This window comes from Delphinus delphis, chromosome 1 (genome assembly GCF_949987515.2).
Source record: "Delphinus delphis chromosome 1, mDelDel1.2, whole genome shotgun sequence".
Taxonomy (NCBI): domain Eukaryota; kingdom Metazoa; phylum Chordata; class Mammalia; order Artiodactyla; family Delphinidae; genus Delphinus; species Delphinus delphis.
Window position 1 is genome coordinate 134,020,293 of NC_082683.1, and position 17,695 is coordinate 134,037,987.

At 39.9% G+C, this 17,695-nt stretch overlaps 2 protein-coding genes across 3 annotated transcripts in view; one reads left to right on the plus strand and one right to left on the minus strand.

Annotated features, from left to right (window-relative positions):
- Positions 1-4,029: 4,029 nt before the first annotated feature.
- Positions 4,030-17,695, plus strand: part of RALGPS2 (Ral GEF with PH domain and SH3 binding motif 2) — a 163,836-nt gene continuing 150,170 nt past the window's right edge. The window contains exon 1 of one of the 2 annotated variants that reach the window (XM_060034574.1): positions 4,030-4,380. The gene's annotated coding sequence lies outside the window, so the exon portion shown is untranslated. The remainder of the gene's footprint in view (positions 4,381-17,695) is intronic. The other variant, XM_060034565.1, reaches the window with a different exon arrangement.
- Positions 4,296-6,058, minus strand: LOC132428617 (collagen alpha-1(I) chain). The gene is given in 4 exon segments (XM_060016788.1): positions 4,296-4,673; positions 4,676-5,007; positions 5,010-5,103; positions 5,981-6,058. Coding segments are annotated over 4 exon segments (882 nt in total).

Consider the following 17,695-nt stretch of genomic DNA (forward strand, 5'->3'; position numbering starts at 1 on the left):
AAAATATTGGTTATTTGGCTAGCATGTTAAGACAGTTCAAAGGGAGGTGTGAGTGTGCACACAATCAGTGCTGTAGCAGTGGTGCAAGAAGGGACAGCAGGGGGATCAGTCATTAGTACCGTCCAGATCAATTAGACTCAAAGGAGTGCAGGAACATAGTAGGCCATGATTATTTATTGTAGAGTGAAGGGTACTAAGTACTTCTAAGCTTCTGGGGACATCTTGGTATTACAGCTTTTGTATTTAAGACACCTCTGGGTCATTAGGTATAGGTTAAGCTACACCATGTTTTTGTTTTTGTTTTTGTTTTGCTATACGCGGGCCTCTCACTGTTGTGGCCTCTCCCATTGCAGAGCACAGGCTCCGGAGGCGCAGGCCCATAGGCCATGGCTCATGGACCCAGCTGCTCCGCGGCATGTGGGATCTTCCCGGACTGGGGCACGAAACCGTGTCCCCTGCATCGGCAGGTGGACTCTCAACCACTGCACCACCAGGAAAGTCCCTACACCACGTTTTATCAGTTTAAGGCAGAGAAACAAGTGATATTTCAGAAAAAACATCAATACAAGTGGTTTAAATGAAGCTATTACTAGCGCTTGCAGATTAAAACCTCAGTTATCTAGAATATCTAATCATGTTCAATCCCTCACTGCCCCCTTTCCTTACACTGCCATATAAATGAGGCATTACTGAAATTGTCCTTAAAGTTAATATTGAAAATTATTAGTTCATGCAAACATTTATTTATACACTAACTGGTCTCCCCAAGAGTTGTTCCAGAGAAACATTAATCTTAAGTAAATACATCCCTGCTGATCCACACCCTGCATAGAGTTGCCCTTGTGAGAGATAGCTCAGTCGTAAAATAAGGCCTTACGCCTTTTGAAATTTGTTGCTCATATTTGAACGGACTGGTGATTATCTTTGTTCTTCGTATCTTAGTATCTGTGGCATGTCTCTCTCGATTTGGGAATTGTGGCAGGCTCTCCTAGTAACTTGGTGTCAGTTTTCTGGAGAATGTCTGTCTATCCCTTCAAAGACCCCTGTGCATTTGAATTTTGGATATGCTACTTTGCCTATATTTTCAATCAGATTATCACAAACATAACAGATTGTTTCAAAATGTCCAGCCAATATATATATTTGAAAAAAAGGTTACAGCCCAGAGAAATAATAGATATATGTTATTACTGAAATTCTGCTGGTTGCAATAGAATTAGGTGTTACTGAAATAATCTTTCTTGTGACACCAGTTCGATTTTGTTTTGACAGCTGTAATGAGATGAGTTGTTTGTTGATTTGTTTTTTTTTTTTGCAGTGGTGGTCTCTTGTCTTTGAAACTGCTTGTTCTACATCTAAATGAGTTCCTTGGCTTATCCCTTGGAAATATATTGATGGACAGTAATAAAACTGTTACATAATGGTGATTCTTCTGAAACTACTTTTAAGCATATTGAATTCTTATTGATTTCTATTTTATATAATGGCATTTCTATTTTATACATTCGTACTTTTTGTTATACTAAGACTTTGCATATTTCTTGTCTTTGGCAAAAGCAAATGGAAAACATAAAGCAACTCAGAGAATTTAACAGTGATAAAAGATGCTCTGGTGAAGAAAATTCGCTGCTCGTACTCTTTGGGTGTAAGAAGTCATTGTTTTCATTTACATATCAGTGAATCGGAAGGGACACTGACTTTCTAAAATAATTTCTAACCTATGGCAAAAACAAAAAAGACATTGAGAATGAACTTTTTTCTGTGTTTTTATACACAAATTCTTAACCTTAACCAGGTTCAGAAATTTGAACTTAACATAACTCTAAAAGTTAATAAAAATACTATTTTACAAGTTATTAACATAAGAAATTCAGTATGTATAAGAATTTAGTATCTCCATGGCCTAGCTTCATGAGTCACATGGCTTTTTCTCTTCAGAGTCCAAATGAAAACTTCACTGCTCTTACAGTAAACTGTGAAAATTATTGGCAGATGTGGGAACACAGGCTCATTTATTTTTATGAAACCCTAATTCAAGTTTAAAGTAGTTGCAAGACATTTATACAAAATAGAATTCCCTGTTGTTCCTCAGTTTTCCCATTTTTTAAAAAGCAGTGATAATGGGATATATATACATATATGCTTATAAATATATACATATATAATTGTATGTATTACTGTCGGCACATAGCCATCTACCTTTTCCTTAATCTTTTTTTTTGCCACTTCTTTTTTTTAAATTTTATTTTTATACAGCAGGTTCTTATTAGTTATCTATTTTATACAAGTTAGTGTATACATGTCAATCCCAATCTCCCAGTTCATCCCAGCCCCCACTGCTTTCCCCCCTTGGTGTCCATATGTTTGTTCTCTGCATCTGTGTCTCTATTTCTGCCTTACTAACACTTAAAAAAGATTAAATATTTACCCAACTTGATTTACCCAACTGGAAGGATTTTTCCTCCAATTGCTAATTCTCTTTGCCTGTTGTTCCTTTGGAACCTGAAGCAATTAACATCTAGGGGAAAACTTCTTGTATGCATCATACATTTCTCCCCTTTTCACCAGTAGTCTGTTTTCCTTTTTTTTGTGTGCCTTGGTCTATTCTCATTTGAAAGATTTTTGGTTTGTTTTGTTTTGTTTTGTTTTTTTGTGGTACGTGGGCCTCTCACTGTGTGGCCTCTCCCGTTGCGGAGCACAGGCTCAGCGGCCATGGCTCACGGGCCTAGCCGCTCCGCGGTATGTGGGATCTTCCCGGACTGGGGCACGAACCCGTGTCCCCTGCATCGGCAGGTGGACTGTCAAACACTGCGCCACCAGGGAAGCCCTTTTGTTTTGTTTTGGTTTTGGTTTCTCTGCTTCTAGTGAGTTCATCATGATTCTTTTTAAGACTTTCTTTAAGAGTAAATGAAATAAAAATGAAGAACCATGAACTTAACCTATGTTTTTTTTTCTGTTGCTTTTGTTTTTTAACCTACCTTTGGGTGTGGGGTGGGGGAGAGGGAGGCTTTAAAGAAGTAACTATTTGAAAGAAAGGGGTTGAAGGGCATTCAAGCTTCCCTAACTAGAGTGAAGGGCTATGACACAAGGCAATCAAAGCAGGAAATAATTAGCATTCTTCAATATCACGATTAATCCATTCCGTTTAGTGGTTATTAAAGAGAGGAAAGAAACCAAATGAGAATAATTTTGGCCCTTTCATGTTTTATGCACAATGCTGGTACACAGTATTCCTTCCACATTCTACTGCATATTGCCTAGAGAAAGGGCTGCAGATTATCCAATAATCATCCATTTCTAAACGGTCTAATGATAGCATATACAAAGGTGCCTCACTTAAAACCTTCCATTTATAGTCACACTGCATCAAATGGTGCTAATTCTAAGTAGGCCACCGCATACAGTGCACCCTCCGAAACAACACCCTTTCACAGTTTAACCAAATCCATTCCTTTTTCATTCACAGGAAAGATTTAATATTTCAGAATCTTGTTCTTGCATTCAACGTGAAAAGACTGCTCACCTGGAACTCATCAATTTGAGACCCAAGGGATGCCAGATTTCTGTCATTTGCTCATTAAGCCAAGGGCATCACACAAAGGCCTACTTCTAACGCCTCTCGAATCTTAATATGTGAGAGTATTGATCACTATAATTTATGATCCTACGGCAGTGGGGTGGCTCTTCACATTTGGAACCCCCTCACTTGTGCGCAGCGACTTCTAAAAACACGGCTGGCGCGGGCAGGATATTTGATCTGGAGCCCAAGTGTTTCCAGACTTTGTTCTCTGGCCTTAAAGAAGAGGTGCCTGCGCTGAAGGAGACGGCCACCACAGGGGATTTCACCGTGGAGGGCCGGATGCGGGGAACGGATGGCGGGGCTGCTGCGGGGGCCACACCTGTCAGTCCGCCAACCCTTCCCGCCCCCTCGTTTGGCCGGTAGCGGCCCCTCCTTTGGGCGGGCACCCAGCAGAGGGACTGCGGCTGTTGGCGCGCGCCGCGGCCGCGGGCCCCCTGCAGCAGTTGGTCTTCGCACAGCTGAAGAGCCGCTAGCTGGGCGCGCGCCGGGAAGACCCCGCCGGCCGCGGCGCTCGGGGCCCGCGCGAGCGCGCTCGGTTGGTGCGCGAGCGCGGCTCCGCCCCGCCTGCTCGGCGCGCGCCCCCGCCCAGTCCGCTCTCCTCCCCCACCCCCGGCGCGGATGGGGTGGATCCAGCTCACTCCCCTCCCCTGAGCGGCCGCGGTGGCGGCCGGCGCTGAATGAGAGACGCCGACTGCTCCGGTCACCGAGCGCTAGCCTAGGCGGCGGCGGCTGCAAAGCGGCGGAGCGGGGGCGCCGGCGCCGTCTGTCCAATCTCCGAAGCGTCTGCCGCGGCTGCACAGGTCGGTGCCCTCGCCGTGGGCCTGGTGCGGAGCCTCGGTGGGCGGTGCGGGGGAGGGAAGGTGGGAGCGCTGCGCCCCGCCGGGCTGCGCGGAGCCGCAGCGGCGGCGGCGGCGGCGCGGGGAATGGCGGCGGCTCGGGCGCTGCGGTGTGTTGATCTCCCGGCCGCGGGCCCCGGCGCTGCTCGACCCCGGCGCGGAGAGAGAGCTGCGGAGCTTGGGCTGAGGGAGGAGGGGGGCCGGCGTCTGGGAACCCAGGGCCGCGCCTCCCTCGGCGGCTCGCTCTCGGCGTCAGGAGGCGGCCATGGGGTCCCGGCTCCGGGTCTCTGTCCCGAGGCCGGGGGCGCGGCGACCCTCCGAGCCCGCCTCGCCTCCCTCTCTCCTGGGTGGCGGAAGCCCCCGGGCTCCGCCCGCGCTACCCTGGCGCCCAGCGGCGCCTCAGCCTCCCTTCAGGTGAGCTGGAGCTGGGACTCCGGGAGCCGGGACCCGCCGAGCCGGGCCACACCCCCTCCCCGGCCCTAGCAGCTGCGCCCCCGAAGCCCGGCCGCCCAGCTGGCCGCCTGCGGACCCGCAGTCTCGCGGTCAGGGTGACCTGTTGCGGAGCGGTCCGTAGCCCTAGTCGCCCGCCGGCCTCGTACCCAGAGGGGCGGTCCTGCGCTGGCCCCGGGCCGGGCGCGCGGCAGGACGCGGGGCCTGGAGCGCTGCCCGAGATCCGGTGCCGTACCGCTAGGAACGGGCGTATTGAAAAAAAGAAGAGGTTCCCCACGATCTGATCAAACAGTTGCAAATATCCGGGATTCTACTGCAGTATCGGATTAGGCAGGCTCATAAACACCATGCTTTGGAGGTGATTTGCAAAAAACCCGAGACAGGAGTGAGAAGCTGTTATCTGTATCTGGAAAATAGCAGTAAACCTGTGCGGAGCTACATTATCCCCCACCTGCCCCCATCAAAGCGCTTTTCCTGTAGCTGTGTTGTAGACGCAGGCCAGTTTCAGTGTACGTGGGCGTGTTTGGGAAGAAGCTGCGAGCTGATAGGAGGTACCTAAGTACAAATGTTAATTTGTTTTAACTGGGAGGGGTGAGGGAGGAGGAAGAAAGGGCACTGATGTTAGCTGTGGAGGAGGGGCCATTGAAACACTAAATTTCTGTTTAAGAGAGCGCTAAAAAGGAATATCGAATACCTGGCGTTTAAGACCGTAAAGTAGGAAATACAGGCAGCAATTAATTGAGCTTTATCTTTTACATGCCCTGGGTTTTAAAATTTCAACGCTATAGTTGCTGTAGAGAGCTTTGTTTTCGTACCAGTGTTTATGAGTTGGTGTTTTTCTGTATTCCCCATCAGATCGACTTTGTGTAAGTCTCTCTGAAGATGACCATCAGAATTTTGGGAAACTTTTCGATCCGTGCAGCATAGTATTACAGTCATAGCAAGTCATAGCTTGCTAGCTGTAAAAGCCTGTTCCATCCAGATAATTATGCTTATCCTAGTGCTGTAAAATCATAATGTGTATTACTGTTACTGCTGCATATTTTACTGTAGACTTTAGAATTATAAAGGAACTTATCCAAACAGTGTTATTTTAGTAAAAAGAACCTCTTACTCGAGCTCTGTAGGCATAAAGTTTATCATCTAGCTTCAAAGATTTGGAAAGTACTTGTCTTACTAGCTTAAGGGACATGTGTAAGGACCTAAGATGCCTTTTTGAATAAATAATTTTAACATAATTTATTTTAAACTTAGATTTTCTCTTTTTAAAATTCAGTATAATAATTTTGAAATGGCAAGATCTACGTTTTTTTCATTTGATTCATTCATTGACCTTTCTTTCAATTAATTTGAATTTGACTTTAAAATACTCAGGGTGGGACTCTGGAAATATTGTTCATTTTGGCTAAATTATTCCAGATTGCAACAGAACTTTAAAGATAGTGCTGTGTTATCAATATTGCAACATGCTTTTCTAATGTATATTTTGATTATCAGGAAGAACAGACCAAAATCTCCTGAGGGAAAGTATAACTACTATGAAACTGGCTTCGTTAATCTTTTACTTTGTGTACTTTTATTATACACGTGAGTGATGTATTTGTGTGTGTTTATGTATCCAGTTCTTGTCTTTTTCAGCTTTTTGTGTCATTACAGTTGAGACAGTAGTTTTTTGTAGTGAATGATGGATAGATGTACAGGTGAAATTGTTCTGTTGCAACTGAAAACACTTCAGCTTTTGTCCAGAGGTCCAGTTTGTTCATTCATTCATTCTACACATGTTTATTGGGTTCCTATTTGGTGCCAGTTAGTTGTCTAGATGTTGGTGATACAACAGAGAAAAAGGTCTGTGCCCTGATGGAGCTTAAAGGGTAAGTAGGCAAAAATAGTCTACTGCTTCATTGTCAGATAACACTGTTTAGTGTTAGTTTAAAAGTTTCAGAAGTAAAAACCCCTCTGATGAGTTTTTTTGATTAAGGATATTTGTTGTGTTTTTCCTTCTAAGAATAGTGGGAATTATTACTCAGTGAACAAAAGCATTAAGACAGTTGTTTTAAAAATATGCTGATGTTTATGTACTTTGGGCATCTGGTTCCCAAGTACACCAAAAATAAACATTCTACCTGCAGTCACATGGTGCACAGTTTACATGTGGTTAAACAGCTTTATTCTTTTGGTTTATATAGTTAAATGTTTGCTAAAAATGCTCTCTTGACACTTGTTTATAAGGGAGTCTAATTCTTTTTTTTTTTAAGTCTAAATTTTAAAAATATCATCTTTTCTTCTTCTGGCTGTGTATGTGTGAGTGGACCAAGGTCTCGTTGTTCTTCCTTACAATCTGATAACCATTATCACTAAAATCAGAATTTTGACTGAAAGTGCTAGTTGTTTTTTTAAATTGAAATATGACAAACATTGGTGTAGTTCTTCACCGATTACAAAGCTTTTTAATATATATTATCGATACTTCAATGTTTTGGTACTTCTTATTTACAGGAGTGCCAACAATTAACACTGACCTTAGGTAGGCATTATTATCTCCATTTTAGATGAGGAAATGGGTTTAAAGATGTTAGCACACCACCGATAAGCAAGCAGTGAACCTAAACCCAAGTTGTAGCTCTTACTATAATGCGGTGCACCAGCTGGGGAGTGTGGATGGGGAGAGCAGCAGCATCCAGTGCTATACTACAGCTACTAGCCTGCTTTTCCAGAAATTTCAAAATAATTTTTAAACTTTAAGCCCAACAGTTAATTGAGATTTAATTAATTGAATTTGTTTTCTTTTTGTGAGTTAAACTTTAAGACCTACTTAAAATCTAAAAGTACTGCTTTTTTTGCTATATAAAAAAAGGCAGTTTGGATTCACTTCTAATTATAAGTGTTTTGAGAATAAGACATTAAAATCAGTCCTCTTTTCTGAATATGAGGTTTTTATTGTGTAACAACTGTATTTGGAATAAAACGTTGCTTTAATCTGGATGCTACATTTTTTTAGTTATTCAGTTTTCAATAAAAAGATAATTCAATAGCCTGAAACTCTGGTTTAGGGTTTCTCTTTAGTGAGAAAATGAAGATCGGATGCGAATAATTTCGGTAACTTGGAATTAATCTGGAATCTTTCTTGATTAACATCTTGAACTTTTGATTTAGGAAAACTTTTAACTATGTAATAGGAATAAAAACACTGGAGTTTGAAATGTGTGACATCCACCTGTTCTATGGAGAGAAAAAAGTTTGTATAAATTTAGTCAGTCACTTTAATAAGTAATGGCTAGTTAGGGATGTAGGAAGAGTATGAACAGCAATGTTCATAGGACTTAGCTTGACGGTGCCTGACAGTTTATGTATGCCACTACAGGGAACTTTGGTACTGGCTTTTGAATGATACATGGCTTTAGAGTATGAGAGGCTTAAAATGAAGCTCTCACCTTGAGCTTAATTGGTACCCTTCTGTTATCTTATTTACATAACCTTTTCTCAAAACAGATTTTTCCTTTTTATCTCGATTTCCTTTTTGTTGACTCTTGGACAGCCCTTTTCTGAAAACCCTACTTAAACAGCATCCCCATTACACTCTACCCTCACCTTTATTTGTCTTCAGAACATTAATTTATCTGACATTATAGCATACATTGATTTTGTTTATTATCTTCTTCCCTCTGGATATAAACTTCATGAGGGCAGGGACTTAGTTTTGTTCACTGATGCATTCCGAGCACCTAGAAAAGTACCTGGCATAGTTAATACCCAGATAAAATTTGTGGAGTGAGTGAGTTAATTGGTATTAAATGATACAAAGCTCACTAGTTTTGTTTGTTCTTTGAAAAAAAAATTAACTTTTGACTTTAAATAATAGAACTGTGCAGTTAAAAAGAAAGCTGTACTATAAGACTTAAAATGAAGAACACCACTCCCCTGTACAACTTTCCCTGCCAGGTCCTGCTCCTAGAGCAACCATTTTTGATACTTTTAGCTGTTTTTTTTTTATAATATTTACGTCCATATTTTAAGATATTACTTGTTTTTCAATTTTAGATATCTGTTGGCTTCCTCCTGTGGAAGATGAGTCTATCTATGGTTTTGGGTTCTTATGCCACCTGAAGTTCCTCTCCCTTTATCTCCTAATATAGTTATAGCATGCTGTTTATTGTTTGCATTATTATGATTTTGTATGCATGTTTATTGTTGAACTGTGCAGTGTACTATGATGATATTTCTTGGAGTTAAAATTTTTCTTTTTTGTTTTTTGCTTAGTTTCCTATTTGTCTCTGTTTTTTTCTTCCCCAGAAACTGTCTCAGTATGTTCAAACACATCAGGTAACTGATCATTCGATTTTTTTTTTTTAATTGGAAAAATCCCAGGGCTCTCCATCCTTTTGCTCAGACCTGCAAGGGGGCTCTCCACTCTGCTTGGTCTTAGCTTGTGATTTCCCTTCATGATTCTGTGAATTCTCTTTGCCTTTTCCCTGCATTAGAGCCTATGGTCTCTCGATCCATGTCTTCCTCTTTCTCCAGTTTACCCCTTTGTTTTGGTGAAATACATCCCTCAGTAACTTTCAAGAAAGGATATTTGAGGAGGTGAAATTTTTGAGATGTTTGTATTGCTGAAAATATCTTCTTTCTACCCTGACACCTGGTTGATAATTTGGCTGGTCTGGGTATAGAATTCTAAGGTGAAATAATTTTCCCTCAAAATTTAAGGGATTGTACTATAATTTTTGAAAAGTCTTATGTCCTTTAGTCTTCATCCTTTATATGTGACCTGTTTCTGTTAAGATCCTTTCTTTGTCATCAGTCTCTGATATGTCTCTGATGTTGTATGGGTCTTGTGTGGATCTTAACTTCATTCTTATGCATGGGACTTAGTGGGCCTTTTCAACCAGCAGTGTCCATATTAGATGAGAGCGGAGATGATCTAGTACAAGACTCAAGCCAGTTTTTTCTTTAAAGGGCTGAATAGTAAGTATTTTAGGCTTTGCGGGCAGTACAGTCTCTGTCACTACTACTCAGCTTTGCTTTTGTAGCGTGAAATCAGCCATAGACATAGACTTGTGGCACAGGTGGAAGGATTAGCCTTTGAACTTTACTAGGAGTACGGAGAGTTTGTCTACAGAATTGGGAGAGAAGAACAGAATATATTGAAAGAGACATGATGGTGGTAGCTTGAGGAAGTTCTCATCTGAGGTTTTCTGTTAATGTATGAGAAGCAAGATCATTAGCTGAGAGTAGGGAAGAATGGGAGTATGTATTGGAGGTTTGACAAGAGGGAAAATATGTGACATAATCATCAAAGAGTGGGAAGGGGAATAGAATAGAGTAGAAGACAATAGAATAGAGAAATATAGTGTGATTGCCAGTCAGCATTAAGGGCCTACTTGAGAGAGATGATCCTGAATTTCATGTTCCTGACTTCAATAGGAATACCTCTAAAATCTCATCAAGTATGACAGCTTACTGAAGGTTTTGTGTTTTTTTTTCCCTATCAGATAGGGTTTTAAAAATTAATCATCAGAACGATTTTCATACATAAGTACTATATACATATAAATGTGTATATTTTTATACATACAAACGTGGCCTGTATATAACTGCTTATTTCTAGAGAAATGCCAAAAGAAAGTACTATAATTTTTCCCAAATGCAAATTTTGATTTAGATATCATTCATTTATTCATTTTTTAAAAGCCATGGAGCATTTTCTGTGTTCTAGGAATAGTTCTTGGTGCTGGGGATACAGCTAAAGACAAAAACATTTGCCTTTATTACATTTATATTTTAACTAACTAACATAATTAAATTAAACACACACAGAGACGTTAACAAGAAAGGAAAATTATGCAGAAAAGAGAACATAATAGATGTTATTAACTGTATTTTTTCAGCTTTACTGAGGTATAATTGACAAATAAAATGGTAAGATATTTAAAGTATACAACATGATAATTTGATATATGTATACATTGTGAAGGTATTCCCTGCATTGAGTTAATTAATACACCTGTCACCTCATACAGTTTTCTTTTTTTTTTTTTTGGTGAGAACACTAAAGTTCTACTTTTTAAGCAAATTTCAGTTTTACAATATAGTGTTATCAACTATAGTTACCATATGATATACATTAAATCCTCAGACTTTTTTCTTATAACTTTCTTATAACTGAAAGTTTATACTACCATTTTACCAACCTCTCCCTATTTCCCCTACCTTACTATAAGTTTTTGATAATATAACTAAAAAAGGTTAAGAAATACCTTCTAGTCTTAGTTTTGTAAGACTTTTTTCTTATAATATCATAAGTATTGCATTTTATCAAGTGCTTTTTCTGTATTGTTAGAAATGATCATATATATTTTCTCCATTAATCCGCTAATAGGATGTATTACATTAATAGTTTGCATTATTGCGTCCAACCCTACATAGCTGTGTTGCATTCGTTTTTTTCTCCCTCTAACTGCTGAACTTGATTTGCCACTGCCTTAGAGCTTTTTAAAAATTTACTTTTATCAGTAGATAAATTTATCAGAGATTTATATGTATCTGTTTGACTTCAGAGTTGTGGTAGGTTCATAAAATGAGTTGTGAAGCTCTCCCTTTTTTTCTCTTCTCTGAAATAATTTTGTAACATAGGGATTATGTGCTCCTTGAAGGAACTATAGATGTAACATCGAAGGTGAAAAATAAAGTTTCTAGAGGAAAACATAGAAAAATATCTACATGACCCTATGGAAGGGAGAGGTTTTTGTTAAACAAGACATAAGGAATACCAGAAAAGAACGATTGATAAATTTTTCTTCATTAAATAAGAACTTATGTTCATCAAAGGATACTATTAAGAGAGTGAAAAGACAAGTGACACAGTGGAGAAAGTGTCTGCAATACTTATAGTACAACAGTGGACTTGTATCCAGAGTATATGAAAAATATACAAGTCAATTAAAAAAAATACAGGCAACCCAATTTTAAAACAAATGGGCAAAAGACCAGAAAAGGCATTTATGAAATGAATTATCCATATGGCCAAAGTGAAAGGTACTCACACATAATTTTCAGGGAATTGCAAATTAAAACTACCATGTGATATGAGTACATACCCACCAGAAATAGTGTAAATGAAAAAAACCTGAAAATACTAAGTGTTGACAAGAATGGAAAGCACTTGGGACACTCATCCATTTCAGATGGCTTTGAAAATTGGTACAAACACTTTGGAAAATTCTTTAGGTAGCATCTGCTAAAGCTCTACATGTGTATGCCGTATGATCCATCAATTTCACTTCTTGATATAGACCCAACAGAAATCAATATATATGCACATCAAAAGACATGGACTTTAGAAGAAACATAGGGGTAAATTTTCATGACCTTGGATATGACACCAAAAACAGGAACAACAAAACAAAAATGACATAAATTTTATTTCATCAAAATTTAAAACTTGTCCTTCAAAGGACACCATCAGGAAAGTGAAAAGATAACCCACAAAATGGGAGAAGGTATTTGCAAATCAAATATCTGATAAAAGACTTGCATTCAGAATACATTAAGAGCTCTTTAACAACTCAATAAAAAGAAAACCCAATTTAAAAACGGGCAGAGGATCTGAATAGGCATTTCTCAAAGAAGATATACAGTAAGCACATGAAAAAATGCTCAACATCATTAGCTATAAGGGAAGTGAAGTTAAACCATGATGAGATACCCCTTCACACTACTAGAATGGCTAGAATCAAAAAGTTAGATGATAACAAGTATAGAGGCGGATGTTGAGAAATTGAATCCCTCATCCACTAATAGGAATGTAAAATTGTATAGCTACTTTGGAAGATGGCATGGCAGTTCTTAAGATGATTAAACATAGAGTTACTATATGACCCAGCAGTTCTTTCCTAGGTATATACCCAAGGAAGATGAAAACATGTCTCCACAAAATATTGTTCACAGATGATTATGGCAGCATTATTCATTGTAGGCAAAAAAAATGGAAACAACTCAAATGTCCGTTACCCAACAAGTGAATAAACAAAATGTGACATATCTATACATTGGATTATTATTTAGCCCTTAAAAGGAGTAAGGTACTGATGCATGTTACATCATCAGTAAATCTTGAAAATATTATGCTAGGTGAAAGAAGCAGTCACAAAAGGCCACATATTATATGATTCCATTCATATGAAATGTGCAGAACAGGGAAATCTGTAGAGACAGAAAGCAGATTAGTGGTTGCTTGAGGTTGGGGCTAGGGAATGGGGAGGTCTAAGGAGTGTGGGGTTTCTTTTTAAAATGATAAGAATGTTCTAAAATTGACTATAGTGATAGTTCTACATGCCATTGAATTGTATACTTTTTTGGGGGGGGCCGTGCTGCGCAGCTTGTGGGATCTTAGCTCCCCGACCAGGGATTGAACCCGGGCCCTCGGCAGTGAAAACTCAGAGTCCTAACCACTGGACCGCCAGGGAAGTCCCTGAATTGTATACTGTAAATGGGTGAATTGTATGGTATGTGAATTACAACTCAAAGCTGATTAAAAAAAACAAGACATGGCAAAAATAATCAGTGATGTGAGGACATTTTCACCATATTTAATTGAGAAAAGCAAGATAACAGAGGAATATATAAAATACCCATTTTAGTAAAACAAACAATAAAAACCCTGTGTGTGTGAGAGGGAGAGTATAAGTGATCTTGTAAAGCAGAAAATGTTGCACATCAAATGTAAACATTTGTTACCTAGTTGGTCTAAGGTAAAAAGGAGAGAGAGGGAAAGAAGGGAGAAAGTAAAGGAAAAGGGGTTGATTTAGAAAAAACAGCATTTATAACATCATTTCAGTTATGTAAAACATAAATCTTAAAATGGTAGTTGTCTATATGATGAGGTACCAGGGTTTTTTTTCTTTATCATGTTTTTCTGGGTTTGATCCTTTTTGTTTTATTAATATAACTATTTGAAACTAAATTAAGAAACAATACAAATAAAATAAGTTATGAAATCTGGAAAAATATAGCAGTTTTTTACATAATAGCTCCCAACTGGAAGCAAGCCAAATGTCCGTCAGCAGAATAATGGAGCAATAATTTGTAGTATGCTCTATACTGGAATACTATACATCAGTGAAAAAGAAGGAACTACTGCTATACTTAGCAAATGTGGGTGAATATCACAAAATGTTGAAAGAAACCAGACACAAAAGAGCATGTACTGTGTGATTCTCTTTTTGAAGTTCAGGAAAAGGTCAAACTCATCTATGTTGATGGAAGTCAGAGCAGTGGTTAGGGGTTCGGACTAGGGGAGCAAGACTTCTGGAGTGCTGGAATTGCTCTATATCTTTATCTGATTGGTGGTTGCATGCATGTCTACATAGTAAAAATTTATAAATACATTTCAGTATTTGTGTATATCTCAATAAGAAAAGTAAAACACTTTAAGCCAGAAAAAAAGAATAAGTTTTTAAAAATCTGGTGCTCATATAAAAAGTCTTTGTAGGGGCTTCCCTGGTGGTGCAGTGGTTGAGAGTCTGCCTGCCAATGCAGGGGACATGGGTTCAAGCCCTGGTCTGGGAAGATCCCACATGCCGCGGAGCGGCTGGGCCCGTGAGCCACAACTACTGAGCCTGCGTGTCTGGAGCCTGTGCTCCGTAACAAGAGAGGCCGCGACAGTGAGAGGCCCGCACACTGCGATGAAGAGTGGCCCCCGCTCACCGCAACTGGAGAAAGCCCTCACACAGAAACGAAGACCCAACACAGGAATAACAAATAAATTAATTAATTAATTAAAAAGTCATCTTCTTAAAAAAGAAAGTCTTTATATACTTCCAAGGTTAGTTATATCACTTCGAAAGACAGTTTCTCTCTACCCTCATTTTTAATGGCTGTATTGTATCACTTTGTGTGGGTGCATCATAATTTATTTAATCAATCTCTTAATGGACACTTAGGTTGTTTCTAACTTTTATATACTATGAAGAGTGATAGAGTTCGCTTTTTTTATACATATTCCTGTACTTTTTTGATGATTTCCTTTTTTTTTTAAATTTTATTATTTATGTTTGGCTGCGTTGGGTCTTCATTGCTGTGTGTGGGCTTTCCTAGTGGCATGCGGGGACTACTCTTCATTGCAGTGCACGTACTCCTCATTGCAGTGGCCTCACGTTGCGGAGCGCGGGGTTCAGTAGTTGCAGCATGAGGGCTCAGTAGTTGCTACATGTGGGCTTCAGTAGTTGTGGCGCATGGGCTTCGTACTTGTGGCTCGTGGGCTCTAGAGCCCAGGCTCATTAGTTGTGGCACGTGGGGTTAGTTGCTCCACAGCATGTGGGATCTTCCCGGACTAGGGCTCAGACCCGTGTCCCCTGCATTGGCAGGCGGATTCTTTTTTTTTTTTTTAATATCTTTATTGGAGTATAACTGCTTTACAATGGTGTGTTAGTTTCTGCTGTTCCCCTCCCTCTTGGGTCTCCCTCCCACCCTCCCTATCCCACCCCTCTAGGTGGTCACAAAGCACCCAGCTGATCTCCCCATGCAGTGCAGCAGCTTCCCACTAGCTATCTGTTTTACATTTGGTAGTGTATATATGTCAGTGCTACTCTCTCACTTTGTCCCACCTTACCCTTCCCCCTCCCCATGTCCTCAAGTCCATTCTCTATGTCTGCGTCTTTATTCCTGTCCTGCCTCTAGGTTTGTCAGAACCACTTTTTGTTGTTGTTCAGGTTCCATATATATGTGTTAGCATGCAGTATTTGTTTTTCTCTTTCTGACTTACTTCACTCTGTATGACAGACTCTAGGTCCACCCACCTCACTACAAATAACTCAATTTCGTTTCTTTTTATGGCTGAGTAATATTCCATTGTACATATGTGCCACATCTTCTTTATCCATTCATCTGTCAGTGGACACTAATGTTGCTTCCATGTCCTGGCTATTGTAAATAGTGCTGCAATGAACATTGCGGTACATGACTCTTTTTGAATTACAGTTTTCCCAGGGTATATGCCCAGTACTGGAATTGCTGGGTTGTATGGTAGTTCTATTTTTAGTTTTTTAAGGAACCTCTATACTGTTCTCCATAGTGGGCAGGCAGATTCTTAACCTCTGCGCCACCAGGGAAGTCCCTCTGATCATTTCCTTTTGATGAATTTCTAAAAGGAGGATGGATTGCTGTTTGGAGGTTAAGTACATTTGTATTTTTGCCCATGGCGTATAATTGTTTCTCTGTACTCTTTTTTTTTTTTTTTTTTTTTTTGTGGTACGCGGGCCTCTCACCGCTGCGGCCTCTCCCGTTGCGGAGCACAGGCTCCGGACACGCAGGCTCAGCGGCCATGGCTCACGGGCCCAGCCGCTCCGCGGCATGCGGGATCCTCCTGGACCGGGGCACGAACCAGCGTCCCCTGCACCGGCAGGCAGACTCTCAACCACTGCGCCACCAGGGAAGCCCCTCTCTGTACTCTTACTGACTTGGTGATTAGCTTTAAAAACATAAATATTGATCTGTAATGTAATAAATTCTCCTTGTTATAATTTGCATTTTTTAACTTTTTCAGTGAAGTTTATATTTTCATGTTTTCGGACATTTGTGTATAATTTCCTTTTCATATCTTATATTCTTATTGCTCAGTCTCTTAAAAGTCTTTTAAGGAGATAAGTCAGATAAACAAAAAGTACATAAAGATTAATACAGTTAACCTCAGAAAGAGAAAGACAAATACCATATGATATCACTTAACATGTGGAATCTAAAATAGGACACAAATGAACTTATCTATGGAGCAGAAACAGACTCACAGATACAGAGAACAGACTTGTGGTTGCCAAGGCGAGGGGTTGGGGGAGGATTGGGTGTTTGGGATTAGCAGATGCAAACTGTTAACATAGAATGGATAAACAACAAGGTCCTATTGTATAGCACAGGAAACTATTTTCAATATCCTGTGATAAACCGTAATGGAAAAAAAAAATACAGTTAACCCATAACTTAAGAAATGAAACATAACCAGTGCAGTTGAAGCACCCTGTTATTTAACATGTTGGAGCTCTTTATGTATGAAGAATATTGTTTTTGTTGGTTGTTGTAGATCTTTTCCCTATTTTATTTTTTTGTCACCTCACTTATTTTATTAAATCTAAGTCGACTTCAGTTGTGAGATACACTGTGTAACAACAGTTAAGGATAGAAATATGCTGTCAGTTAAACCATGACACTCTGTTAGTTTTAAGAGGCATCCTGATTTCAGAGATGTTAAAAGATGAGAAAATATTCATCCTAGAATTGATGCAATACATGTGTTCTGCTGTCTATGTGTGTCATGTTTTCTTTAGTCAGATTTATCAGTCTTCTACTGTTTCTGTTTTTCTGTTATCAGTCCAAGACTTTCCTGTGCCAACATTAAAAAAAACTCACCTATGTTTACTTCTTGTGTTTTTATGCCTTAAATGTTTTTCATCTTTAATTCATCCTATTTATTTTAATGAAAGATCTGATTTTTGTCTTTTTATCCAAATAGCCAGTTGTCATAAAGTTAAAGGACACTCACAGTTTTTTGATCGAGGAATGAATGATATATTCAGATGTACTTGTTTGAAAAATAAGGCTATGGATTTTGGTTGGGTTTAGTCTAAAAATTATCAGTTGGATTATCTATTAAATATATATATATATATATATTTTTTTTTTTTTTTTCGGTACACGGGCCTCTCACCGTTGTGGCCTCTCCCGTTGCGGAGCACAGGCTCCGGACGCGCAGGCTCAGCGGCCATGGCTCATGGGCCCAGCCGCTCCACGGCACGTGGGATCTTCCTGGACCGGGGCACGAACCCGTGTCCCCTGCATCGGC